The following is a 13,273-nucleotide window of genomic DNA, read 5'->3' as shown; positions in this document are numbered from 1 at the left end:
AACACATGTTTCTCTCCCTTTCTCTCTCTAAAATCAACATTCATATTAAAGTTTAGAAATTTAGGCAACAAATAGTAACAGATAATTTATGAACCATTAGATTTTTAAAAAGTAATTGACAGCACTGTATTAAGCATTTACATATATTATCTCACTAATTCTTTTTTTGAATAATAGGTGTTTTTTTTTATCTGATATTAGAAATCTCTCTTTCTCTCTTCTCTCTCCCTTTCACTCTACACACACCTCTACAGCATTCCCATTTTAAGAAGTCACTTAAGCCTGACCAGGCAGTGGTGCAGTGGATAGAGCATCAGACTAGGATGCAGAGGACCCAGGTTCAAGACCCCGAGGCCACCAGCTTGAGTGTGGGCTCATCTGGTTTGAGCAAAGCTCACGAGCTTGGGCCCAAGGTCACTGGCTCGAGCAAGGGGTCACTCGGTCTGCTGTAGCCCCCTGGTCAAGGCACATATGAGAAATCAGTCAATGAACAACTAAGGAACTACAATGAAGAATTGATGTTTCTCATCTCTTTCCCTTCCTATCTGTCTATCCCTATCTGTCCCTCTCTCTGACTTTCTCTGTCTCTGCCACACACAAAAAAGAAGTCACTTAAATTCTCTGTACCATGTTTTTCCAGATATTAAATGGGGATAATATAGCCTTCTCAGGTTGTTGTTTCATAATTCAATTCTATTTCATAAAATAGTGCCCACTGCAATCCAGGCTTTCCTGGTCCTGAGGAGCACACATTAGAGAAATAGAGACAGACATGAGCAGACACATTTCCACATAGCAGTGGGGAAGAAGATATCTATGGACAAGAGTGAAGGGAGAGACAATCACTACTTGGCTCAGTGGAGCAGTCATAATTGAGTTGGGTTTTAAAGAATTGTAAAGGCCCTGTCTGGTGGCTCAGTGGATAGAGCATCAGCCCAGTATATGAATTCCCTGGGTTGATGATTCCTGATCAGGGCACATAGGAGAAGCGATCATCTGCTTCTTTCTCCCTCCCTTTCCCTCTTCCCTCCATTTTCCCCTGCTGCAGCCAGTGGCTCAGTTGGTCCAAGTGTCGGCCCCAGCACTGAAGATAGCTTGGTTGGTCCCAGTGGGTCAGACTCAGGCACTAAAAATAGCTCAATTGATTTAAGCATCAACCCCAGATGGGGGTTGCTGGGTGGATCCCAGTCTGGGCACATGTCAGAGTCTGCCTCTCTATTTCCCCTCTTCTCACTTAAAAAATTAGTTAAGAGTTTCTCAGCAGCCTAGGAGGAAAGGACATTCCAGATAGAGAAAACAACATATGTACAACATGGTCTGTTCAAGGAAAGTAGTTAAGATAGATACATAGGGTTCTGATTAGAACTTAACGAGGTCAAGTACATCAAAAGAGCTCTGAAAATTTTACCTTGTTTACAAAGGCAAGTGTTTTTGTTCTTGCATGTCACCAGCACTTTTTAAATGACAAAAAATACGCCCGATGTTAATAAACACCAATCAACATACTTGACTAATTGTTTCCTACAGAGCTGCATGGTCTGGGAAAGCATGGCATTATTCAGGGAACATGCACCGGAACTGTCACTCACAGCAGCTCTCGGGTGATTACTGTTCTGGTCTGAGCCCCCCATTCTGGAGCTGTGGTTGAGAACACAGTGAGCTGACTGTGTGGCTTTTTGCTGGCCTCTGGCTCCCTGAAAAACTGGAAGGTTCTAGGATCATCTGTGCCTTAGCAGATCTAAACTTTCCATGCCACCCACCTGTGCTCCTGTGGGAAACTTTAAGGGTGGTGAGGATTGAGACAGGGCAATTTGTTAACCTCAAGTCAGAAAATGCACAGCTTTCACCGTGTGTGGGTTTTTTTGCTATGTACTACAGCGGTTATTGTTTCATTGGCCTTCTTGTAGCCCTGAAAACAGTGTAGAGCGCTGATTACACACCAAGACAGTTGACATGGCGTATTCATTCTTGCTGTCCAAGTGACAGAGCCCATCGTTAGGAATGACAATGCCTGCCAGTCTGCTGTCCATTCCAAAATGAGAATCGGCATCACTCACAAAGACCAGGAGGTGGAGCGAGTCATTCCGCCAGCCGATTTTTTCCTACAGCGAGAAAGAAACACTTGGATTGGATTGTACAGAGGCAGGTATTTATAGAGAGTGACTCAATTATGATTGGACACATTCAGATGATAAAAGCGACATTGCTGGCCTTTTTCACCTATTGTGAGCTAACAATATTGATATATTTAAACACAAAATTCTGTGGTTTGCTCTTCCTTGGATAACATTCTCAGATGATTTATGCTTCAGAAAAAATATTATAGTTTTACTACAATCAGTAACCAGTTCACCCCTACTTTTACATAGTTATTTTTACTATCTAGTTTCAATTTTCCAGAAAAATGAGGGGAGGGAGGTTATATTATAGATAATCCCAAATCCACACGGAAGTCAAACTAGTTAGAATGCAGCACAAAACAAACCTGTTTTATTAAATGTCACCCAATGTGTTTCTACTATATCATCTAAAAATTATAAATGTAATAGAAGGATAAGAATTGTATCACCTCAAGGTACTGCTAATTATGATAGTCTATTGTCTGTTTCTTAGCAGAGGTCTCTCTTTTTAATTATTCTTAATCCAGGACCTATACTGCTCACAAAAATTAAGGTATATTTCAAAATAAATATGAAATGATTAAATAAGAAACATTTGATTTTTTTTATTAAACAAGAACATCAGAAAAGCAACTGACAAGTCAAAGTAAATTGTCAGATTATGCAAATGAGATGCAAAACCAACTCCTATTTCACTGGTGAAAATGCGCTATACAAAAGGCTGAAAGTCCTGGAGTATCTGCATGTTCCCTGATCCCTTAATTTTTGTGAGCAGTGTACTTGAGCAAAAGCTCATCCTGGCGGCACCATCCCACCTCGTCCATTTTCTTCCTTCCCTCATTCCTTGGCTCTCCCACTTTCTAGGAGCTTCAGCCTTGTCCATTTCCTGATATTGTCCATGAAGGGCCATCATCTGTAAACAGGGGAATCATTCCCATGGACACTTCACGTCCGATTGCCAAGAAGGAGGGGTGCTCTGGCAGTGTGTGGTTTCAGATGCTTATTTTGTTGGTTCAAAACAATAGATATCTAATCATATACAGAGATTTATTACTGATTTGGGGCATTTTTATTTTTTAAAATTATTTCTGCCTTTTATTTTTTTCAACAAGATTAAATAAAAAGCTAATTAATCTGATTTAAATCTTTGAAAATTAATCATACATGACTTGTAGTAAAATTTCATCAATACGTCTACAATTTTAATAGGTTATTCAAATAGTAGGCATAAAACCGTCTCGTTAAGGTATGATTGAATTAAAAATTTAATAGAAATTTTGTTTTAAGAAAATATCAAATTTAAAAATATGCCAATTAAAAGAAAGATAAAGTTAGTCAAGTTTTTCAAAGTAGATGTGTTAATAAGAGATGAAATTTGTGTTATCAGAGTAAAACACTCTTCCCCTCAGCATACCTTACACACAGCAGCTTGCATAATTGCATCAAATCCACCTTCAGGTGTATCAATATTAGCAGAAATTTTCTGATTCTTCACAATTTCATTGAATCTTTCAGCATTATTTGTCAGTGGCAAAATGTGCTTGTATCCAAATGTCGGTAAGCAGAAGTATGGAATACTACTGCAAAAGTAAAATGTGAGACAGCCCTGGATGAAATATGGTATCATACACAGAGAATAGAACTAATAGTCTGGCAACATTTTCTAAATAAAAATTAATGTTTCTGAAATGCCTGACTCTGTAACTTGGCTATGAGTCTTACTGCTATGGTCGTTGTTATCATCTCCCGCTCCGTTCTTCCAAATTAACCATATTAGCTAACACTTTGAGCTCGCTGTGTCTTAAACCGGCTCAGGCTCAGATAACAGACAATCAGGTGATCAGACTCCTGACTTGTGTGTGTGTGTGTGTGTGTGTGTGTGTATAATCACTACCTCCTACTGCCTTTCAACCAAAATCCACCTTTAAGTTTACATGATGACAACAATTTCTTTGTATTCCCATATCTTAAGCTGTCATCAAGTATGAGTCAGCCTACAGTGAGATTGAGAGTGAAAACTTTCTTCTTCTTCCTCTGCTTCCTCCTGTGCTCCCAGCCTTAAGAGAACCAGAGCAGGGCTCTTGGTTCTAGATCCAACATCCACTCTGACTGAACAAACTGCTGTGGACCAGCCTAGGAATAAAAATACCACTTAAAACAGTTTATATATAAGGAAAATGTCATGTTAAGATATCTGTTCCAAAAATATTGCAGTAGAATAGAACAAGCTGATCAAAAATTCAGCCACATCTTATTCTGACAGCCAGCTAGTCACTGTGCATAAGAGTTGGCGCAAGTTACTCAACGCTCTGAGTTTTGGGGTTTTGTGTGTAAAATGGAGATAATAGTATAGAGCAGAGGTTCTCACAGTAGGGCCCCTATACCAACAGCAGTGAGCTCAGCAGTCTGTGTTCTAAAGGTTGAGAAACACTGGTGTAGAAGTAGAGACCAGAAAGTGTAGCGCAGTGAGGTTGTGGCGTGTTGCTTGGGGAGAGCTGGTTGACTCTCGTAAGAGTGACTTTGCAGGTTCAGAGCCCACCTTGTCCACACAGACAGAGCCAGTACATCTTTCAGGGTCAGGCTCCTGTTCACCAAGTTATAACTGCCTGAGTTATATAGTCAATCCTCATTATTCATGATCCCATACCTGCAAACTCACCTATTTCCTAAAAGTTTTTTGTAACCCCCAATCAGTATTCTCAGTACTTTCTTGGTCATTCATTGGTAAATAAATGCAGAGAATGGCAAAAAAAAAAAAAAAAAAAAAAAAAAAAATGAGTCACCAGATACGCATGTTCCCAACTGAGGTGAAACAAGGCTTTGCCTTCTTGCTTAGCTTTTATACTGTAAACACGTGTCCTTTCCATGGTCTGTTTGGTGCCTTTTTTTTTTTTTGCATTCTTGTGCTTTTTGTTGGTGACTGTGTTGTTTAAAATGGCCCCCAAGAGTGGTGCTGAAGGGCTGTCTAGTGTTCCTAACTGCAAGAAGGCTACGATGATGTGCTTTATGGAAAATATAAGTTTATTTATAAGTGTATTAGATATGTTTTGTTCTGGCATGAGTAATAGTGGCTGTTGGTTGTGAGTTGAAAGTTAATGAATATTCAATATATATTAACTAAGGTGTCTTTAAACAGAAACACACAGAAAACAAAATTATGTATTGATCAGTTGGTGAAAACATGACCATAGGCTCACAGGAACTTAACCCTGTGACTCCCCTAAGAACAATGGTGGAGAAATTGCTAATTTAGTGTTCAAAAAGACTACACAAGACCCTTGTGAATAATGAGAATCAACTGTATGAACAAATCAAAGTGACAATGGATTTGTTCACACAGAGTAATGGAACTCTCCTGGGACCAGAATGCTGCTGTCTGCAAGGGTAGTCATTTTCTTACTGTCAGTAGACTTTCACAGAAAGCAGGTCATAACTGATGTCCTCAGGGTTCAGAACAAGGGGAATTGGTGGTCCCTAGCACTGACTGATACAGTTTGAGATGTCCCAATACAGCCATCTCCAGAATGGATGCTCCTGATAATACCCAGCTCCTTCTCAATCTGGTCAGCTAACAAAGTTTAGGAAGCTATGAAAGCCATTAAAACAAGAAACTGTAAGTGCCTTGCTTATGGCCATTGGATGAATGTGGCCCATACTTGCGTTTGTGACCCCCTTTTCTTTGCACTCCCTTAACCTACCATTCCTGTTCATTCTTTTAGCTATGACAGGATACCTGGTCTGGTGGACCCAGGGACCAGTCTGTCACATCCAGGGAACTTTTCATATTTTCTTTCTGACTAATTATGTTTAACTTTAGCTCTCAGAGGGCAATCTTATTCTCTTATTTTTTAATGTCTTGCGTGGACTTTCATTGAACTCTGAAGAATTGACCACAGATAACATACACAAGTAGAATAGTGGTGAGACTTGAATGAGATAAAAATGTCCAAAACACACAGCTTGGTGAGCTTGTCCAAGTTAAGTGCTTCCTAAACATTAGTGTCATTTATTACATAAATCACTTCACAGAGTCTAGTACAAATCTGAGGACAGATCATAAATTTGGCTAATGATATCTCTGGAATCATACGGTTTTCTCCTGATTGAAATTATAGTGCCCTGGCCAGTTGGCTCAGTGGTAAAGCATTGACCTGGCATGTGGGTGTCCAGGCTTCAATTCCTGGTCAGGCTGCCTAGGAGAAATGCCCATCTGCTTCTCCATCCCTCCACTTCTCGCTTCTCTCTCTCTCTCTCTCTTTTCCTCCTGCAGCCATGCCTTGACTGGAGCAAGTTGGCCCCAAGTGCTGAGGATGGCTTCATGGCCTCCACCTCCGGTGCTAAGAAGAGCTTGGCTATAATTAAATAATGCAGTGATCCCCTTACATACATTTTTGCAAACTCCAGAAAGCATTACAGATTAAATTAAAACAGGTTTTACAAGTGTGGTGCAAAGACATATAGAGGTCCCTGAGACCTTTTCAGAATCCTTAAGGTCAAACACTTTCCACAGTAATAGAAGATATTATGTATCTTTTTTACTCTATTGATATTTGCTCTGATGATGCAAAAGTAATAGCAAGCAAAACTGCCAGTGCCTCAGCACGGATCAAGGTACCAAACTACAGTTATCCTTATATATTTTTTACCAGCAAGCATTTACCATAATAATATTTTAAATGCAAGTTTTACTTGATTACTCTTGATGGAGCAGTAAAATTAATTTTATTAAGTCTACAGCCTTAAAAACATGTTCTTAGAAAATATTTCTGTGTGACAACATTGGAAACACATATTTAGCATTTCTGTTGCACACCAAAATATAGTGTTTATAGTAGAAAAGCACTCTTGTGATTGTTTGAGTTGACCTGGCCCTTCAAAATAGTATACCATTTTTACCCAAATGAATGTTTGACAGTCAAATTATTATTCCAACTTAGTTATTTGGTGACCTGTTCTTTTAAAATGAGTAAGGTGAGCCTATCACATCAAGGAAAACAACCATCAACATCTCCTTGCAAAGATAAAATCTGAGGTAGCTAGAAATCAGAATTTTGGAAAACTTTCATCTACTACCCATGAGATTAATAGCTACCCAATTCATCAAGAATTAGCTGTTGGTATCAATGGTGATATTAACAAATGTGATGTTTTTGATACTGTATCATGAAATTTAGAAGATCTGCATAACTCAATGTAGCAACATTTTCCAAAGGGCCAAAGCATTCCACTACAAAATCACACGCATTAGTAAAAGCCATTCAAAGTGCAAGACAGACCAATGGCTTTTAATGTAACAGAATATAGAAAATTCATTAATATTTTTTTCAGATCCCATATTGAAACTAACTTTTGCCTCTTATTTAGTTTGAATATAGTAGCAAGGAAGAATATCCACTGTGATGAGAAAAAGCTGTTAAATGCATCTCCTTTTTCTAACTATAGCTGTGAGGTTTAATTTCTTCATGGAATTTAACCAAAATAAAATATTGCAACAGATTAAATGCAGAGGCAGGTATAAGAATTCAGTTGTCTTCTATTAAACCAGATGTTAAAAGATTTATAAAAATGTAAAAACAAGGCTACTCTGTTTTGTTGATTTTGGGGGGAAAATACAGTTTTAATTTTGTAAAATTGTATTGTAATATACAGTATGTTTCTTATTATAATTATTAAATAAATCAATAACTAATAATCTTAAAATTCTTTCAGTTATATATTCTAATACATTGAATATTGATAGATATAACTTATACAGATCAAAGCCCTGGGGGGTAGTCTTAATTTTTGAGAGCATAAGAATCTTGAGATAAAAAAAATTGAGAACCACTAGATTAAAATTAATAATTAAAGATATTAAGGGTTGATGAAAGAAAAAAAATTAATACTTATTTTGAATGTTTGTTATGTTCTGAGCTCATTCAATTCTCATGACTGCCCTAAAAGGTGAATATTATTATCTCCATTTATAGGTGAAGAGAATGAGTTCAAAGAGAGTAAGTTTGGTCCAAGGTTATAATTTAAACCCAGGTCTGAAAACTCCATGCTCTTCCCTCTTACGTCTTATTGCCTTTTTACTAAATAACATTTTTATTCCATAATTACAAGGTTCGAATTGATCAAAGGATTGACTTTTTTGTGTGTAGTGTTTGAGTTCTTGGTTTATATGTGTGTGGGGAAGATATCTGGATAAAGAAATTTGGAGAATTCAGGATGTAATAGAAAAGGAAAAATATTAATGTTGCAGCAGAAAAGAATTTTATAATATAAGTTTAGCTAATGGTAATTTTGTTAACAAGAATAAAAAAATACTTTAGAAAATAGAAAAAAATGACCTTTCAGGAGATCAACTGTATAAACCTCCTTTGGGTTCTTGTTCACTATACTCTAATGTTGATAGAAGCTATCATTTATTTAGAGTTTCAAGGTCAAGCCCAGGACCAAATGCTTTCGTTCATTGCCTCATCTGATCCTTACAGCCACTCTGTGTGATCAGGACTGATATTCCAAACTGAAACTTTGAGAGTTGAAATGACTCACCTATGGTGACAGTGAGAGTGAGTAGATGGTCATTACTTATGCCAGGCTGACTCTGAAGACCCAGGCTCTTAACCATGTTGTACTGTGTGCCTGCTCCCCAAAGAGTTTTAACTCCTTGAGGACTGGGTCCAAATCTTTTTTTTCCTAGAAATCCCATGACTAGCACAATACGTGGTACAGAGTTGGAGCTCAATAAGTTTTTGTTTGTTGAATGATGATTAAATAAATGCATAAATGAAGTGCAGTTGGAGCTACAGAAAGCCAGATGGCTTTCCTCTTTTAGAAATCTGATTAAGGACAGGGTTTTCTTGTCCATTCAAGATGTTGGGCTGCCAGCTTAGTTGAACCACCCAAGTTTGTTCATTTTTTTTTATAACATTTCATTAACATTGTTTCCCACGGTCACTTTTGAATTTTTTGTTACTACATTTTATCTAGCCTCAGACAAAAAGAATGATTTTACACAAATCCTTTGAGGCAGGGGTAGCACTTTATAATTAAATAGAACTGCTCTACTAGATTCTTTACTGAAGCTTGTTGGAGGAGAAAGACAAATAATATATACAAATTTTAGATTGGTATAACATTCTCTGATTTAAAATATAAAGCAAAGGCATTAGAAATGCTTTATATTAAACAATTAGGAGGCTGTTAGCATCAAGTTTATTTCTTTTTACAAGTGAATTAAACAATTGAAAACAGTAATCACAACTTACTAGTTATTATACAACATTTTTGAGGGTACAAATCATTATACCTCTATAGAAATCTGTTTATTTGGTGTTGCAACAATTGATAGATGCCTCTCAGTATTCATTCTTTCTTATTAGTATTCTCTATTAACAGACTTCCGATTTTATTTGGGGGTAGCAATGTGCTTCTTTTGCAGCTAACTGTGGCCGTATTACTAAGTTCTGGCCAGTGAGACACAAGTATAAGGAGTTGCATAAATTTTTAAGCAAAACTCTTTAAACTGAGGAAATAAAATTCCACATTCATTTATAACTTAAACAAAAATCTTACCAAACAAGAAATACAAGGAAACTTCCTTAATCTGATCAAAGAAATAAAAAACCCACTAGTTAAAAATATAATTGATGGTGAAAAAATGAAACTATTCTCCTAAGATCACAAGCAATATATAGAGCCAGCTCTATCCACTTTTATTTAAAATTGTACTAGAGACCCTAGTTGGCATGATAAGTCAAGAAAAAGAAAGAAGAGGAACAAATGTTACAGAGAAAGAAGTTGTTATTCACAGATGACATGATTATGTATCTGGAAAATCTTAAAGAATCTACAAAAAAATCAGATTAGAATTAATGAGGAAATTTATAAAGGTTGCTGAATACAAAATAAATATTTAAATGCATTTCTATATGTTTTTAACAAACAATTAGAAAATAAAACAGGCCTTGGCCGGTTGGCTCAGTGGATAGAGTGTCAGCCTAACATATGGACTTCTCAGGTTTGATTCCCGGTCAAGGGACACAAGAGAAGCTACCATTTGCTTTTCTCTCCCTCCCTCTCCCACTTTTCTACCTCCCCACTCCCATAGCCAGTGTCTTTATTGGTCCAAGCATGGGCCCTGGTGCTGAGGATAGCTCAGTTGATTCAAGCATTGGCCCCAGATGGGGGTTGCTGGGTAAATCTCAGATGGGGCACATGCAGCAGTCTGTCTCACTATCTCCTTCCTCTAACTTAAAGAAAAAAACTAAAAAAATGACATTAACAATAGCATTCAAAAGCCCATTCCATAGTAAACAATCAAACAAAGAATGCATAGGATCTCTACCCTGAAAATGACAAAACATTGCTGAGAGAAATAAGACAAAATCTAAATGAATGGAAATATGTGTCATATTTGAAATATATGCAATGATGGAATATTTGATATTTTTAGGTGATCATCCTGCTCAAATTGACCTGTGGTTTCAATGAAATTCTAATCAAAATCTCAGCATATATTTTGAAGAAATTGACAAGCCGATTCTAAAATTACTATGGAAATGCAAAGGATCTAAGATAGCTAAAGCAAAAGAACAACAAAGTTGGACTTAATTCCAATTGTAAGACTTTTTATAAAGCTATACTAATCAAGATTATAAGGCATTATGAATACATGACAATATTCAAAGGGTCAATGGAACAGAATAGAGTGCCCAGAATTAGACTCACACATAATCTATTGCTCTTCATTAATGGCACCAAGACAATTCAGTGGGGAAAGGAAAATCTTGCTTAACAAATAATGCTGGATATTTGCATGGAAACAAAAGTTGAACCCAGGCTTTTTTCCTCATTCAAATACAACAAACTATTTTGAGGTCAAAGTCGTAACTGCAAGAGATTCAACCACAAAGCTTCTAGAAGAAAACATAGCAAGAATATTTGTGACATTAAGGCACGCAAAGATTTCTTAGGACAAAAAAATGAACTAACCATAATATAAAAAATTGACAAATTGTGAACTTTATCCAAACTAAAAACTTTTACTTGACCAAAGACATTGCTAGAAAGATAAACATACAATTCACAGATTGAATAAAAATATTTGCAAAATGTATTATTTGACAAAGAACTTTTATCCAGAGTATATAAAGTACATAGACAATAGAATGTTAAGAAGATAATCTAATTTTTAAAAGTCAAATAAATATTTTAGAAGATACTTCACAAAATAAGATATAAAGATGGCAAATAAACACATGAAAAGATGTGCAACATTGCAGCAAATTGAAGCTACAATGAGATACACACTTATTGGAATGGCTAAAATTAAGGAGGCTGACAATACCAAGTATTAACAAGGATTTTTTTTTTTTTTTGTCTACAGCAGCCTTTTTTTTTTTTTTTTTTTTTTTTTGTATTTTTATGAAGTTGGAAACGGGGAGGCAGTTAGACAGACTCCCGCATGTGCCCGGCCAGGATCCACCCGGCACGCCAACCATGGGGCGATGCTCTGCCCATCTGGGGTGTCGCTCTGTTGCAACCAGAGCCATTCTAGCACCTGAGGCAGAGGCCACAGAGCCATCCTCAGCGCCCGGGCCAACTTTGCTCCAATGGAACCTTGGCTGCGGGAGGGGAAGAGAGAGACAGAGAGGAAGGAGAGGGGGAGGGGTGGAGAAGCAGATGGGTGCTTCTCCTGTGTGCCCTGGCTGGGAATCGAACCCAGGACTCCTGTATGCCAGGCCGACGCTCTACCACTGAGCCAACCAGCCAGGGCCAAGGATTTTTTTTTTAACAGAGACAGAGAGAGAGTCAGAGAGAGGGATAGATAGGGACAGACAGACAGGAACGGAGAGAGATGAGAAGCATCAATCATCAGTTTTTTGTTGTGAGACTTTAGTTGTTCATTGATTGCTTTCTCATATGTGCCTTGATCACGGGCCTTCAGCAGACCAAGTAACCCCTTGCTCAAGCCAGCAACCTTGGGTTCAAGCTGGTGAGCTTTTGCTCAAACCAGATGAGCCCGCCACATCCCCATCCAACGCTCCATTCACTGTGCCACCGCCTGGTCAGGCTTAACAAGGATTTTGAATAATTAAAACCCTTACACATTGCTGATGGAAGTACAAAATGTAGGTACCTCCACTTCAGAAAATAATTTGATAGTTTCTTAAAAAATTAAAACTATACTTTATACAATTCAGCAATTCCAATTCTAGGTATCTATCCAAGAGAAATAAAAAATCCATTCATCCACACAGACTTAAATGCAAGAGATCATAAGAGCATTTTTCATGACAGCCAAAATATGGGTAATAATCCAAATGCCCATCAATAAAAGAATGAAAAAACAAAGTGCAATAAATACATATAATGGACAATTACTTAATGCAAAAGGAACAAACTGCTGATAAACACAAAATTATAGATGAATTTGAAAAACATTATTTTGAGCAAAAGAAGGCAGACATAGAAGGTATATACTATATTATTCCATTTATATGAAATCTAAAAATAGGCAAAATCTACCTAATTATAGAAACCAAACCACTGGCAAAGTAGAACTGATGAGGCCTAAGGGAAGATTCTGAGATGAAGAAAATGTTCTTTATCATATTTTAGATGGTGATTACATTGGTATAGTTAGCTGTCAAAACACAAACTGAACATTTCTGATGTATGCATTGTAGTACATGTCAATCATACCTCAAAAAAAAAAAAAAAAAAAAAGGCAGAATGAACTGACCTTATCTCTGATACTTGCATGCAAACACAATTCGTGAGAGTTAAAATCAGCTATGAGTTCTTTTCATGGTCAAATTATTTTTGGTAATGTCAGATTCTAGATGGGAACCACACTGACATGTCTTTAAAAGATATTATAAAACTTGTTTATGTTTTACAGAGACTGATGCCTTGGGGCATACAAGAATTAAAAGTCAGTGAAGGTGTGGAAAGTCATTTCAGATATACATTTATAGTGTTAAAGTTGTTGGCTTTGGACCAGCCCAGGTCTTGGTGCAGATCACTGATTAGTCATGTGGCCTTGGGGAAATTCCTGACCTCCCAGAGCCTCTGCTACTTACTCAGTATAGAGGTATAACAGAATCTGCTTTGACTTGCTCTTATTATGAAGAGTGAATGATGTCATGTATGTAAAACCTTCA

The 13,273-nt window shown here is 37.1% G+C and overlaps 1 protein-coding gene across 7 annotated transcripts in view; it reads right to left on the bottom strand.

Annotated features, from left to right (window-relative positions):
* ITGB6 (integrin subunit beta 6) overlaps positions 1–13,273 on the bottom strand; it is a 175,479-nt gene that overhangs the window by 71,132 nt on the left and 91,074 nt on the right. For all 7 annotated transcript variants that reach the window (XM_066280391.1, XM_066280394.1, XM_066280392.1 and 4 more), the window contains 2 exons: positions 3,535–3,700; positions 1,941–2,102 (listed from right to left, as the gene is read on the bottom strand). In XM_066280391.1, coding sequence (XP_066136488.1) covers positions 1,941–2,102; positions 3,535–3,700 — 328 coding nt within the window. The remainder of the gene's footprint in view (positions 1–1,940; positions 2,103–3,534; positions 3,701–13,273) is intronic.

Source organism: Saccopteryx bilineata, chromosome 5 (genome assembly GCF_036850765.1).
Source record: "Saccopteryx bilineata isolate mSacBil1 chromosome 5, mSacBil1_pri_phased_curated, whole genome shotgun sequence".
NCBI lineage: Eukaryota > Metazoa > Chordata > Mammalia > Chiroptera > Emballonuridae > Saccopteryx > Saccopteryx bilineata.
This window is presented reverse-complemented; position numbering and strand designations above follow the sequence as displayed.